The sequence below is a fragment of the Caretta caretta genome, chromosome 1 (assembly GCF_965140235.1).
Source record: "Caretta caretta isolate rCarCar2 chromosome 1, rCarCar1.hap1, whole genome shotgun sequence".
NCBI classification, from domain to species: domain Eukaryota; kingdom Metazoa; phylum Chordata; order Testudines; family Cheloniidae; genus Caretta; species Caretta caretta.
This window is the reverse complement of record NC_134206.1, coordinates 287,391,700-287,408,069: the sequence shown is the minus strand read 5'-3', so window position 1 is coordinate 287,408,069 and position 16,370 is coordinate 287,391,700. Positions and strand designations below refer to the sequence as shown.

General features: G+C 42.3%; 1 protein-coding gene across 1 annotated transcript in view; it reads right to left on the bottom strand.

Moving 5' to 3' along the window:
• Window positions 1-16,139, bottom strand: part of PTPRR (protein tyrosine phosphatase receptor type R) — a 195,092-nt gene extending 178,953 nt beyond the window's left edge. The window contains exon 1 of the mRNA XM_048835783.2: window positions 15,956-16,139. Coding sequence (XP_048691740.1) covers window positions 15,956-16,091 — 136 coding nt within the window. The 5' untranslated portion in view covers window positions 16,092-16,139. The remainder of the gene's footprint in view (window positions 1-15,955) is intronic.
• Window positions 16,140-16,370: the final 231 nt, after the last annotated feature.

Sequence of the window (16,370 nt, the reverse complement as noted above, 5' to 3'; positions counted from 1 at the left end):
TAAACACTATTGCATTGACATAGATTCCATTCTTGATATGGTGATCATGACAAATTTTCTTTTGCATGCTGGCAAATGGTCATGCTTACATTTTGAAGACTACACAGAGGAAGCAAACACAGGAGTAAATTCTATCTATCTTAGGTACTTATATGGCACCCATTACCACACTATTTGAGCACACTAAAGTCTTTAATTTATTTACTCTCACAATTCACCAAGGAGGTGGAGAAGTATATTATCCCATTTTCCAGATAAGGATAGCAGAGACTAAGTGACTTGCCCAAGGTCACACAGGAAGTTTGTGGCAGACCAGAGAACTGAACCCTGATATCCCAAATCCCAAGCTAATGCCTTAACCACTGGATCATCCTTCCTCTGCTGGAAGAAAGTAGGTTGCACAGGTGTAACCACATTACTACAATAGGATGTGTACCTAGCACCATGGAGAACTGATCCCTGATTGGGGCCTCTACACATAAGAAATTATGATGTGTTGTATTTCTATCAGCCTATCTTCCTTACATATATAATTCTAATCTCCTCTTCACAATATATTTGTTGTGGCTGCATTGAAGACAAACTCCCACTGTCCCCTCCCCACTTTGAAAATGATCACACAGTTTGTTCCTTGTATGTCACCTATATGTAAAGATAATGCTTTTGTACTTAATCAGAACAGCTCAGTCATCTTGTCTCATGGTAACTTATTTCTTGTGTGTAATAAACACAGATGCTGGTGGACAATTTAAAAACAACAAACTGGGATTCTCAAAGCAACATATAACAATGGTAGGGATATAGAAAAAGAGAGATATTCTTCAGACCAATGAATGATATAAGAAACGTCAAAGCTGGCAGGTCCTTTGTTTTGAATCGTGTGAAATCATACCATCACTGCTCTTCCAGCCTGTATCATGTTTGTGAGAAGATGGAGGTCACTAAAGATCCCATGGCACTTTTCTGAAGAGTTAAGATGTCAATTAAGGGTTAAGATGTCAGGTTCTGGTATCCTGACCCAGCCTGACCTCTGGCTCCTGACTCCTGCTCTGACCATTAAGTCAGACCACCCAAATCCTAATCATGAGAGTCTAATCCTGAATAGACAGGTTCACACATCACAGGAATCAGAGCTGGCACATGGATCTGTCCATATAACATAAAGAAAAGGAGTACTTGTAGCACCTTAGAGACTAACCAATTTATTTGAGCATGAGCTTTCATGAGCTACAGCTCACTTCATCAGATGTATACCGTGGAAACTGCAGCAGACTTTATATATACACAGAGAATATGAAACAATACCTCCTCCCACCCCACTGTCCTGCTGGTAATAGCTTATCTAAAGTGATCATCAGGTGGGCCATTTCCAGCACAAATCCAGGTTTTCTCACCCTCCACCCCCTCACACAAATTCACTCTCCTGCTGGTACTAGCCCATCCAAAGTGACAACTCTTTACATAATCAAGTCGGGCTATTTCCTGCATAAATCCAGGTTTTCTCACATCCCCCCCACCCCCATACACACACAAACTCACTCTCCTGCTGGTAATAGCTCATCTAAACTGACCACTCTCCAAGTTTAAATCCAAGTTAAACCAGAACATCTGGGGGGGGGGGTAGGAAAAAACAAGAGGAAACAGGCTACCTTGCATAATGACTTAGCCACTCCCAGTCTCTATTTAAGCCTAAATTAATAGTATCCAATTTGCAAATGAATTCCAATTCAGCAGTTTCTCGCTGGAGTCTGGATTTGAAGTTTTTTTGTTTTAAGATAGCGACCTTCATGTCTGTGATTGCGTGACCAGAGAGATTGAAGTGTTCTCCGACTGTTACTCTGAAACCTGTCCATATAACATATACATACACATATTGACACACAATAACTACATATGTAGTAGAGATACCATATGATAAATTGTAAAACCATGTAATAAATGAATGGGCCATGCACTTTTGACTGTCAGCTGCCCCCTGTTTACTAATCCGTCTCCGCAGGATGTATTTTACCATTCCAAATCCCTAAACAGCTTAAAACAGCAGCCATTTTATTTAAAACAACCTGTCAGGAAAATGTTTCATCCTTCTCTCCCCAAAAATCTAACCTTGCCCAGCTTTCAAGAAAGGCAAGATTTAGTTCAGAATCAGTAACAGCTTTAAGACTTAAAATGTCAAACTTTGAAGTCTGTTATCTTATATCCCCCAGGCCTGGAAACCAGAGCTTTTTACCACTGGAAAAGGGAGATTCCCAATGGGACCTCACACTCACTTCTAGCCCTGAAAGGACCCAAGATAATGGATTCTGGAAGTTTTGACATCTGTGAGTCTAGAAAAGCGATTCCCAGTCATTTTCAGAAGTATTTTAAAATTAGCTTTAATTGTTTCTCTTTCTGAGCCAAGAGAAGTTAGAATCATGGTAAAGTAGTTCTCTCAAACATTCCTAAGTTTCAGAGTAGCAGCCGTGTTAGTCTGTATTTGCAAAAAGAAAAGGAGTACTTGTGGCACCTTAGAGACTAACCAATTTATTTGAGCATAAGCTTTCGTGAGCTACAGCTCACTTCATCGGATGCATAAAGTGGAAAATAGTGAGGATGTTTTTATACACACAGACCATGAAAAAATAGGTGTTTATCACTACAAAAGTTTTTCTCTCCCCCCACCCCACTCTCCTGCTGGTACTAGCTTATCTAAAGCAATCACTCTCCTTACAATGTGTATGATAATCAAGGTGGGCCATATCCAGCACAAATCCAGGGTTTAACAAGAAAGTCTGAGGAACAGTGGGGGGTGAGGGGGAGTAATAAACAAGGGGAAATAGGTTACTTTTTATAATGACTCAACCACTCCCAGTCTCTATTCAAGCCTATGTTAATTGCATCCAATTTGCAAATTAATTCCAATTCAGCAGTCTCTTGCTGGAGTCTGTTTCTGAAGTTTTTCTGTTGTAATATCGCAACTCTCATGTCTGTAATCGCGTGAACAGAGAGATTGAAGTGTTCTCTGACTGGTTTATGAATGTTATAATTCTTGACATCTGATTTGTGTCCATTTATTCTTTTACGTAGAGACTGTCCAGTCTGACCAATGTACATGGCAAAGGGGCATTGCTGGCACATGATGGCATATATCACATTGGTAGATGTGCAGGTGAACAAGCCTCTGAAAGTGTGGCTGATGTTATTAGGCCCTGTGATGGTGTCCCCTGAATAGATATGTGGGCACAGTTGACAACAGGCTTTGTTGCAAGGACAGGTTCCTGGGTTAGTGGTTCTGTTGTGTGGTATGTAGTTGCTGGTGAGTATTTGCTTCAGGTTGGGGGGCTGTCTGTAGGCAAGGACTGGCCTGTCTTCCAAGATTTGTGAGAGTGATGGGTCGTCCTTCAGGATAGGTTGTAGATCCTTGATAATGCGTTGGAGGGGTTTTAGTTGGGGGCTGAAGGTGATGGCTAGTGGCGTTCTGTTATTTTCTTTGTTGGGCCTGTCCTGTAGTAGGTGACTTCTGGGTACTCTTCTGGCTCTGTCAATCTGTTTCTTCACTTCAGCAGGTGGGTATTGTAGTTGTAAGAATGCTTGATAGAGATCTTGTAGGTGTTTGTCTCTGTCTGAGGGGTTGGAGCAAACGCGGTTGTATCATAGAGCTTGGCTGTAGACAATGGATCGTGTGGTGTGGTCAGGGTGAAAGCTGGAGGCATGTAGGTAGGAATAGCGGTCAGTAGATTTCCGATATAGGGTGGTGTTTATGTGACCATCACTTATTAGCACTGTAGTGTCCAGGAAGTGGATCTCTTGTGTGGACTGGTCCAGGCTGAGGTTGATGGTGGGATGGAAATTGTTGAAATCATGGTAGAATTCCTCAAGGGCTTCTTTTCCATGGGTCAAGATGATGAAGATGTCATCAATATAGCGCAAGTAGAATAGGGGCATTAGGGGACGAGAGCTTTATTTCAGAGTCTGCCACTTTCTGACTAACAAGCCAGAAGTTGGAGAAATGAGGACAGGAAGAAATTAATTTCACAAGGAAAAAAAAACAGCAGAAATTGACTCTTGATTTATATATATTCTATATATTCAAAGGACATTTAAAGCATTTTTCCAGGTAAATTACATGTGTTGCAATTTAACTTTAATTTCTTACTTTTATTCCCAGTAATGTGTGTGATTTTCAGAAAACAGATTAACTGAACCTTGTTACTTAAGAAATGGTGGGTCTCTGATCTTCACATTTCTTCCTAGTTTCTAACTCAATACTCTCAAATCTGAGCGCTTCCCCACTGAGTGCATTTGCCCTCCCATTCTGCAGCACTGGACTGGAGCCCTATCCACTATCACTAGATTCCAGCATCTCACACTGGAAATGTCCTCCCACTTATCTACTAGCTTTAACTCAACCACTTTATCAAGGGGCAGTGTTGGATTCTGCATGGAGTCTAATGCCAAAATCAGAATGCTGAGTGAAAGGATGGATAGTGTGGGCAGTGTCCTAAGTCATGAGATTTTCTAACTGATTTTCTGTTCAGTGAGACTAAATCAGGCCCAACACTAGCTTACTCCTGGGTGAATTCTGCACCAAAAAAATTGAAAATTTTGCACACAATATTTTAAAATTCTGCAAAATTCTGCACATTTTATTTGTCAAAATAACACTATATAATCATGCCAGTTTTAATTATTTTCGTAATTTATTTCAAAATACCTGTCAACAAGTATCTTTTGTAACAATACAGACATACACAAAAATTCCCCCAGGAGTAGAGAATTAAAGAAACCCCTATGACAACCCAGTTCCTGCTTCTCTGCCCCCTCAGAGCCCAGCCGGGAGACCAGACACTCACACCCTCTCCCTCGCAGAACCATAGTCATGGAGCATCCCCCACCCACCCAGCCGACATACTCACACTCTCTACCTCCCAGAGCCCAGCTGTGGGCCTCGTCTGGGCCCAGACACTCAGAGACCTTCTAGAGCCCAGGGATCCAGAGGGAGAAACAACCTGATGCTGGGGCCCAGACTTGCATGGAGTTTCCTGCATGTCCCTGCCTCCTTCCTTCAGGGAGGAAGCTGGGAACTGCAGCTGCTGGTTCCCTCCCTCTCCAGTATGCTCCCTCTCCCTCCAGCCTTGTCTTCTATTTATGAGCTGGGCTCTGCCAGGTCCAGCAGGCCCGAGTGGTGGCCAACATCTCTGCAGCCCATTTCTGTGGGGGGAAAAGGGAATTCTGCATGCCCAACATTAATTTCTGCAAAATTCTGCATTGCGCAGTTGGCACAGAATTCCCCCAGGAGTAACTGCCTTGAGAGAGAGAGAGAGAGAGAGAGAGAGAGAGGAGAAAAAGATGGAGCTGGTCAAAAATTTTCCATTGAAACTGTTATGACAGAAAACTGGGTTTTTAACTAAATTAAATGTTTCATGAAAGCGTCTGTTCTCTGCAGAAAATTTCAATTTTTTCATCAGAAACCAAGTGCTCCAAAGCAGAAATATTTAGATTTGGGTATCCGCTGTGGTGTCTCAGGGGACTTATAGTTCATCACACTCTCCGCTACGGGCCAGGCTTCTCAGTGGGATTACTTCTCCCATCATGCACAATGTTCAGGGACTCCCAGGATGGAACTACATCGCAACACCATATGGGGAGACTGTAGTGCATCGTGAGAGAATGCGGTCCAACCAGGGATCCCAGCCTACAAAGGAAAATGAGCGTCCCAAACGACGACTCCCATGGTGCACCATAGTAGCATTTGTTAATCAAAAAGTTCAGTTTTCAGAGATAATATTTTGGGTCTGGGATTTTTTGATGAAACATCAAAATTATTCACAGGGATGAAAAAGCCCATTTTCTGAAGGGCTTGAATAAAGGCCCTGATTTTTCACTACATCTGAGCTACATCCACAGGGAGCCAATTGCAGCTCCCTGACCTTTGGCTAACCAGCTGTGACAGAAGCTAGAACAGTGGACTGGAGTATCTGGCCCAAGTCAATTTTTCCCCATTGCCTTCTCTCCAAAGATGAAACCATCCCATTTTCTTTAGGAATCATGGCCAATTTCTACCCCAGACTAGTGATTTCTGAAGTTGTCATTTCAGGGCCCATTATTGGTCTTATTTATGGAGTAAGGTACTACTCAGCTTGAATACAAATGGCAGAATGTGGCCCTTAACTGCCACTGACGTCAATGACCCACAGAAAGTACACATTTTGGTAATATCATTGGTGGCTTATTGGGTCTCATTATAACTACTGGAGGAGCAGAAAACACAGCTGTAGAGACAAGGTATTCTTGCAGGAAACAGCAATGTAGAGAAAGAAAAAGGCAAAAAATAATTAGAGCTGGTCAGCTTAGAAAACAGATGACTAACGGGGAAATGATAGAGGTCTATCAAACCATGAATGGTGTGTAAAAAGTTAACAGAGAAGTGTTATTTACCCTTTCTCACAATACAAAAATCAGGGCCATCCAATGAAATTAATAGGCAGCTGGTTTTATACAAACAAGATAAAGTACTTTTTCACACAATGAACAACTAACCTGTGGATTCATTGCCGTGGATGGTTGTGAAGGCCAGAAGTATAAATGTGTTCAAAAAAGAACTGGATAAGTTCATGCACGATAGGTCCATCAATGGCTATTGGCCAAAATTGTCAGGGATGCAACCATATGCTTGGGGTGACCTTAAACCTCTGACTTCCAGAAATATAAGGAGTGGAAATCAGGGATGGATCACTCAATTAAAAACCCTGTTCTGTACATTCCCCTTGAAGCTCTGGTACGGGTCACTGTCAGAGACAGGATACTGGGCAAGATGGACCATGATCTGACCTAGTATGGCAGCTCTTATATTCTTATGTTCATCGGTCACTTCTCTATTGCTTCTGCTCAGAATGCTGAAAAAGTAATTTCTGCAGATTCAGGTGTGCTCAGCCAGGGCAAGGTTTTTCTCCTGTCCTAACGCTCCATAAGCAAAGGTATATTTTTCAGAAGCAGTCTGTATCTTCTAGCATGAGAATCCTTCCTGGAAGAGTATGACCAAGACCAAACAAACTGTTCCCCCTTCCTTTCAGGGCCCCCCTCCTGCTCTGCCAATCAGACTCACTAACAATGCTTCTTTCTGCTTCTTTGATTATTGTTAGTGTAAGCCTACAGTGACATCAAATATTGACTGATTCAGCACCCTTTTCTTCCCATTGAGCAGTTCTTACTCGTACCAGATTGCAGCATTGAGCCCATACTTCCTGTGATGTAGTCAGAAGTTAAGTACAGTGAAATTCCATGAAAAATTTGTTTGGGAAATATGAAAATTGCCTTATTACTTAGATCATGAGCTCTTTGGGGCACAAATAATCTTTTTTGTTCTATGTTTGTATGGCGCCTAGCACAATGGGGTTCTTGTCCATGACTAAGGCTCCTAGGTGCTATGGCATTATAAATATTATTATTAATAATTACAAAAAACAGAGAAATTAAAAATGATCTCTTAAAGTGATCTCTCTCTGCTTTTAGCAATACGTAAGGGAAGAAAGTATGACAGATTTGATCATGCTACTTAGGTGCAGTCCAAAGTAAAGGGGAGCGTGGAGCTGCACTGCCCCTTGAGGAGCACTGCAAAGCAACCAGGAGGTAGAGTGCCAAGCTGAACTCCTCCAGCACACATGGAGAGCATGCCTGCTATTACAACCTTTTAGTACATATAGGCCTATTCTTCCCACTCCACTGGTCCCACCTTCACCCTTCATGGGCAGATTATTCCTTAACTGCCTACTGCAAAGCTTCTTGCATCTTTCTCTGAAGCCAGCAGGTACTCATCACAGTCAGTAACAGGTTACTGCAGTGTTTCTCAGCCTAGGAGAGCATTGGAGGAAGATTTTAGATGCGTCGTGAGGTGCTAGACAAAATACAATGCGCAGTTGGGGTTCCAGGGAGCAAGCCCACCCTGTACTCATCCCACACAGGTGGCTCTTTTTCTGCACAGCTGGGCCTGGGCCACAACATTCAGGATGTTGTGACCTGATGCATGGGTTGCAATGCCACTTGCTCAAATTTTGACTGATGGTCCCTTCGTCATGATGGAGGGGTGGCCTGGCCAAACCTGACTGGCACTGCAATCAGATATGCCAAGTCACAATGTTCAGAGCTAGGAGCCAGGCCCAGCCCTGGAGGACAGGAGCTTCCTCTGCATGGTGATTGTGGGGTGGGCTCGCTCTCCAAACACCTCTAGACGCTGGGGGGGCCTCCTCTCCACAGAAGGCTCAGATTAGGGTTGTGGTGAGGGTGTATAGATGTAAGAGTCGGTCGTAAAAAAACCCACAACAGACTAAATGCAGTCGGTGGTTCGCTTTAGTAAAAAGTTTGGGAACCACTGGGTTACAGAACTAGATGGATTTTGGTCTGCTCCCATATGATCATTCCTATAAGCGTAGGTGGGCTGAGGTCATAGCCTGCTTCCTCCCTGCTCCCTTTGGACAAAACAATTCCTGCATTCCACTGAGAATGGGGAATGCAATTCTGACCAGTCCTTACAGTTTGCACCTCTCTGTGTACCTCCATAAAGTGGAGAATATGGCCTATAGTGGGGGAATATTACCTTCAAGTCTCTTTTAAAATATTTATATTGTGATAAGAGTTTATTGGTCTTGGTCCAGTTCCCAGGAGTCCAAATTACAAATATCTAATGCTACATTTGTCATTGACAGCTTTGCTGGTAATTGCTAGAGAAAGGCCAAGAGCTGAACAGGAGAAGGAGACTGCACTACACTCTCACCCTGAGAGGGAGTCCTTTCAGGTCAAGGTTGAGGCATATTGAGGAAACTTGCTCTACCACTGGTACTTCAACAATCAAAACAATTTGCATTTTCAGACCTAGGTAGTAGCCACATATCACCTTGATCGATTGGTCCTTCAGCCCTCATATGGATTGCGCCAATCACAACATGTCTTCCATTCTTCTCTTATCCTGGCCTTCTTTCTCCACGTGCAGCCATGCCGCAGAAGGCATAGCTCTATATATTAATCAATAACTCAAGAAGCATTTTGGCTCTGGATTACTCCTTCCTCTCAGAAAACCAAGCAAATCACTGATATTTTAAAGCTTAAGAAAAACAACAACTACAAGTAATGTGAGTTCTAAATACAAATACCAGATTCATCTCTCCATGTTTCATTTGTTCTACTCAAAAACATTTTAACACTTCAGGAGTACTCAACATTTCTGGTAGAAAAATGTTTTATATAATCATGAAAGACCAGAGGAAAACAAAAACTGTCTGGAGACAAAATGCTTCGCATTTGTAATGTCTACTTAACAGTATGCCTTAAATGGCAGCAAAACAGCACGTCAATCGAGTCAGACTAAAATCTCATTAGTGTAGGTTATGTAGCTCTAGTTGCACACACACTAATGTTTATCTCTAGCAACTAAAATCAAGAATTATTACTAATAAATCCAGATAGATTTTTAAAACAATGACACAAATGTATGGATTTGCAGTTAATCAAATGAATAGAACATGCTTTGCAAAAGGTATTTTCTTAAGTTAATTAGACTGCTTTAAAAGAACAAAAATCTGGATGCTGCTTTATTAGTCTGTGGATGAGGCAGTGTGTAAGAAACTCCAGGACTGGCAAAAAAACAACTTCATCTGAAAAATATTTCACTACACATAACATTTTCCGGGGTATAGGCGTTGTAATTAAACATCATACAAATGCACAAGCAAAGCAGAACACAAAGTAGTCAGAATGTAGCCAATATATGATTAAGTGCACCAGTAGTATTTTGAAAGTGAGGCTTTGCATCTCATCATCTTCTACATTACGGGTATGTTGCCTGATATATTGAAAATGGAACCTGTTACTATGGCCCATTGACTTCAGTAGGTCGACTCATGTGAGTTAAGAGATGAAGCACTGGTCCCTAAGGCACTTGTTATTCTGACATATTCAGACACATAGTATTGATGCATTGATATTGTGTCATAATTGCCTATTTTTCAGAAGGTGCCACATCAATTTGCCATATTTGGCATTATTGTAGTTTTCCAAGTGAAGACTGAGTTAAATTCTGTTCTGTGTTACAAAGAGGTAAATCCATAGTAACTCCAGTGAAATCAGTATTTGCTGTAATGGAAAGCAGAATTTGAGCCTATGGAGTTCTGGTGCAGCTAATGTGGCTCAGAGAAATCAGTGCTTTTCATGAGTTTCTAGCCTACATAACTGGCTGGCCTTACCAAGTATTTGATTCAGAACTGTATTGGAAACCCGACAGGACAGCTACATTGGTCCACAGTATAAACTTCCTTCAAAAAAGATGGACTTTGGCCCCTTGCCACAGCATTTAAGCATGATTGTCTTTGATGCCACAATACTTCCAGCAACCATCAACTTTGTGAGTGACAAGTATACTCAGCGCTAGATTGTGGCATTCATGCCATGACCCTGAGAGGAAGTCAATGTGGGCTACCCTGCCCAGGAGCAACAATGGGAGACTGGGCGTGTCTGAGGCACAATTTTTCTGGGGGCATCTCTGTGCACATCAGGGCTAAGCCCCTTTATCCCCAACCATCAGGCTGGCACAGATTGCTCCCCACTTCTATGCACCAGAGCAACTCCATGTCACCACCTCTTCCCCATCCCTGGTTTTAATATCGCACTCCCTGAGTGCAGAGTCTCTATTTTCCCCTAAGCATGAGACTGTTACTGTAGAAAGGGCTTTTAAAGCCTGGCAAGTGAAAGCATGATGTAGAGGGATGGGGGAGGGCTTCTTGCATGTCCTTCTATCGTGGCACACCCACACAAATCTGCTCACAATCTGGTTTTCAGTGAATTCTTAAATTGGCTGGCTCTGATCTTATATCTACAGTAAGCCTATAATTATCGTTTTTACATTCCAATTTCCTTCCTCAAATCATGTTCCCAGACTCGAGAGAGTGAGTTATAACATTTACTCATTTCATCTTGAAAAGAACATTCTAATTTATCAGATATTTTAATTTGACAGTTCTAACTTGAATCTCAAAAAAATCTATTGACCACAACTCCCACTGGAACTACAGTGATTTGCACCAGTGGAAGGTCCCCATGTTGTCTCTGGTGTATTTGCAGTTCCATCAGCTCAACGTGACACACACTTTCCTTTGCAGGAGACATGGAGTATGGACAGTTGGCAGGAACTGGTTTTCCAAATTTAACATTAAACATTATGTGTTCTCAATATGACATGTGGTGTTATGAAGGCATTCCAAAGGAGAATACACCTCAATATTTTTGACTGGATATGCTACACAGGTAAACTTCCATTTTGAAAGACACTTTCCATTACAAACTAGCAGGGAGGAGTAGATGTTCATTCCAAGTCTATTTTCATATGCATTGCACACAATCTAGCACACTTTGTTTAAGTTTCTCCGCACCTGCAAAATTCCACTGTGATTTTCATGTTACTTTGCAGTAACAACTGTTTGGATCAGGCCTGAGCAGTATCTCAAGTGGATACATGCCAGTCTTTTCTACTAGAGTTTCAGATGACCTTTTGGAGGCACTGGGATCTCTTTTGGCAAAAGACTGAGTAGGACCTTTGTCTTTCCTGGTTGCTGAAGTACTGGTCCCATGTTTTATATTGTCAATGTGTTCCTTCATGGGAGGGAATAATAACAGTGGCCCTGAAGAAAGATGCTGTGAGACCTTTGCTCAAGAAACCATGTCTTAATGATGACAATTCTACCAAGTCTTACTTACAATTGTTTGGCTCCATGGGCCTCCATTTGTTAACCTCTAGGACTTTCTGCAAAAATCACTTTCTCTCTCAATATTTTGATAAAAGACATATGGATGGTTGATATGGAGGTTATTATTTGAGTAGGTTTTATTCCAGTCTAGATGGTTTTGCTTGGGCCATTTACAGTGACTGTATATTTTATTCTTTGTTTGTATATTTTAAGCCTGTTCATGGAATTCATGAAAAGACAATGAAGTTAAATAGTTAATTAGTTCAGTAACCTAGGTAACACCAATGGTTCACTAGCATAGATGCTGGAACTAGGACTGCTGGGGGTGCTCCCTCACCCCCTGGCTTGAAGCGGTTTCCATCATATACAGGGTTTACAGTTTGATTCAGTGGCGTTCAGCACCACCACTATAAAATTGGTCCAGAACCACTGTTCACTAGTTCTAATTATAAGCTTATTTTGGTGCATCACCTACGTGTTCTCACTACCACCTAACATTATTTCACCAAAATAACAATTGTTTCTGGTAGTCTCGAGAGATACTAACTTTTTGTTGCAAAAATGTGCACTATATCATACCTACTAGCAAATAACCTATGCCATTACTCTATCTTGCCCTTTTCTTCAAAACATAATAGCAGCTAAAGGTTCATAGTGATTTGTAATCACTTAGTACAAATGTAGGCCCTACTCCAGCTCTGACAGCTCTGTGCAAGCAGATTTCTGCTCTTGCACATTGCCCAATGCAACTCTGGGTCCATAAAGGCCCTAATTCTACATTGACTTCAGTGGAAATTGCAGAGGTGTATCTGAGAGCATAACTAGATTTGATTTGCTTTCTACACAGCTGTAATGTTTTGTTGACAACAACATCTAAACTGAATTAAATTGATCTTTTAAAAAAAAACAAATATGGAAATTTGAGATTCTTTTATGGTGAAAAAATGTCAGCTTCTTTGCAAATACATATCCTGATATTGGAGCACAATGGTAATGGAACAGCCTTTCCATGGCAAACTCATTTCTCCAATATGCAGTATAATACCTTTCAGTTACAAAGAATTGCTTTAAACCCATTACAGAATCAATACCTCCTTGTTGTAGTAATATCTCAATTAAATACAAAATCATATTTTTTCTAAAACCTATTAACATCAACTGATATTAGGGAAGATATTGTTAGTGCATCTGCCGATGGATATCTTAGCATCCTCCTACACAGAAGTTGGCTTCATGTATTTTGAATTTTGGAACAAAGGCATATATGAAAAGCCAAGTAGTTTCAACCACAGAGCAAAACAAAATGACAAACACCACATAACTTCTGACCAATCAGTAATGGTAAGTGAAATACATTTTTATGTTACCAGATGAACTCTTATCACTAAATCACCATTCATAAGTCACACCTGTAGACTGTGCTCCATAGAAAGCTCCAGAATGAACCAAATGACTAATTCATCTTTCACTTCAAGTGAAAGTGACAGAGCTCTTAACTGCTTAAGGTTAAGTTTACTATGATAGTAAAAGTCAGGAAGCTCAGTAGTGTAGTGTCTTGAATGATACAAGACTAGTAACAGAAAACTCCATGCAGTCCTGGCTGGAGAAGGCACAGCTCTCATCTTTGATGGGAGCTATACACATTATAAGACTGAATGGGTCACTTTTTGGATTTTAATACTCATTTTTCTAAAGTGATTATTCACCAGAATTGCATGGGAAACAAGATAGCAATGTATGGGTCTGTGTTGTTTTCTCCATTTTTGTGATTATTGAAGATTTTTAGATTAAAGGCTAACTTTCATATACAAACATTCCAATTAACTTAATAAAACAAGTTAAACATACCAAGGCAATTGTACATTTTAGTTAAACCAGTTTCCATTAGTATGATGGAAAGACTAAGGTAGTCTGTGCAATTTAGAATTAATAGTGGATAAATGAAGATTTAGAAGGCATGTTATGACAAATAACAGTTGTAAACTAATTTTACACAAATGATCATTTTAATGTATATTTTTGTAAAAGAACAACCTAAAAGCATCTTAAGGATTTTCACAAAATGGATTTCAAAATGCTCCTTATCCTTTAGTCTGTAATCTTTGTCACACACATTGTGTAAAATAGCAATACATGACTCTCCTAAGCAACCATAAATACAAAGGAATAAGACATGGTTGAAATCTTGTCGAAGATAGTCTGATTTACCTTAAGAGTGAAGTACTAATAACTGATGGTAACAATTTCTTGTGACTAGATTAAACAAGATGATGCCATGCCCATTTATCTAGCATATTAAATAATGTATACACTATTATCATAACCTGATAACCATTAATTATTTATTACCATGTTACATTTCTAGTGGTATTACTTAACCCTGATATGCTTCTAAAACCTTTTATCCCATAATAAAACAGTTCAAGTTAATGGAATACTGAAACACTCTCCAAAAAGATGGTTTGTGGCAGCAAAAGACTGTATATGTATTCACATATTCATAGAGTCATTCATAGATTGCCAGGCCAGAAGGGACCATTGTGATCATCTAGTCTGACCTTCTGTATGGCACAAGCCATAGAACTTCCCCAAAATAATTCCTAGAACAGATCTTTTAGAAAAAACATCCAATTGATTTAAAAATTGTCAATGATGGAGAAATCACCACAACCCTTGGTAAATTGTCCCAATGGTTAATTACTCTCACTGTTAAAAATGTATGTCTTATTTGCAGACAGAATTTGTCTAGCTTCACCTTTCAGCCATTGTATTTTGTTATACCTTTCTATACATATACAAAGGGAGGTTGTAATGGACTTATGTTAAGTTATAAGCAGGGTGCAACAGCCATTTTCTATCTCAGAAGTAGAGATACAGCAGTACTCTGCAAACACAGAGACACTTCAGTGATATTAATTACGAACTACATTTAATTACACCTTCAGCACCAATTTACTTTCCTTCTAAAAGAGTGAGAATGTAGGTTAACATGATGAGAAGTGGGGGAAAGGACTCAGGAGAAAGGGCAGTTTTTACACCGATTAAGCCATATCCTTCTTTTACTGAAGAAATACAGCAAATGATTATCAAAGTGAAACTGACGCTTGAACTGAAAAGCTCTATGTAATATAGTTCTTCGTTAACCACATTTCTGAATGATGCCCACATTTTGCTAGCTAAGCAGTGAGAGGATTTACTAATACAGCTACAGGACTACTGTACAAATGACTGCTGTCGCAGCTGAAATTTTGCAGTCTAAAATCCTGTTTCGACGCTTGAATTCAAGTGTCAATTTTAAAAGATGCTAAATGTTTTTTTTTTTAAAAAAAAAACTTGCATCATTCTAAAATATTTAGAAACCTGCGTGGCTCGTGCTCCAAATCCCAGGGCAATAGTGACCGAGAAAAATAGGCAGTATCCGTGCGCGTTAGAGTGCCTGAAGTGGCAACAGCTGAGGGCTTGCACGCGGTGCCATTTAACCGTGCTTTTGTTTTTAATTATTAGCAACCCTGTTGAGGATACCGACTGCTACAGCGACCGAGTCACCTCAAGTGACATTTGGCCTCTTAACAACGCTCCAGCTTTGCCGTTGTGTTTATGCCGGTGGTTGCTGACCATGGTGCTGAAAGACACACACGGTGCTGAAACACTCCCGCCCCCCCGGCCCCCAGACCTGCGCTGCTCTATTGGCGGAGGGCACTTCATGGACAAGGGAACTGGCCAAGGAGGCCGCGGAATCTCCCCGGCTACCTGCTCGGAGCCATTAGTTCGGCCCGTTGCATCCCCCTCAAAGGCGTCGGTGGAGCTTCCACTTGAGCCCTCCCCAGCCCCAAAGAGGGAAGACGCCGCAGCTAATGATTGCAGGCGCTAGATTAACCATTGCTCCTGCCCCTCCCCGCCACGTGCTTGAGGGTGTGCAAAGCTACAGCCGTGTTAATGCTGGGGGGGGGGGGCGGTGGAAGAAACTCCCCGTGTAGACTAACGCAAGCACCGCTGTTACCCGCAGCAAGGCTCTGACACTGCCGAGCCGCTACCTGTGGCATGGGGGCATTTCGCCCCGGCCCTTGCCATTGCCCGGCAACAGCAGGTGCTGGGAGCAGCTCCAGGAGCGGGCGCTGGTCGGGAACACGCAGGTCTCCCCTCGCTCAGATGACGGGGGCGCTCCCCAGAGCTCCGTCCCCTGGGCAGCGCGGCCGCGCTTGCCGCGCCTGCCCCCAGCAACAACCCCCAGCGTGGCCGCTTACCTGCCGCCTGGAGCTGGAGCAGCAGGCACGCGACGGGGAAGCAGGCGCCTGGCCCCCGCATGGTGCTGGCCGGGGACTGGGGCAGCCGCGATCCGCCGGCCGTGTCAGATTCTCCGCCCCATCGGGGTTTGAGCATGCCTGGCAGCTGAGCGGAGCATGCGCACGCGGGGGCGGCTGCCCTCACCTGCCCCTGGAATCGGCTCCCGAGGAGCAACAGCGGCGGGGGGCTAGAAACAGCGCGAGGGGCGCGAACGCTGGGGGGGGGGGGGAGCGACCTGGGGAGGGGGACAGAGGAGCAAAAGCAGGGGAGCGAGGATGGGGAGCAAAAAAAAAAAGGGGGGGGGAGATGAGGGGAGTGAAGGGGAGCATAAGCAGACGGTGAAGTGGGCAATGGATGGGCTCCGGGGAGGTCTCC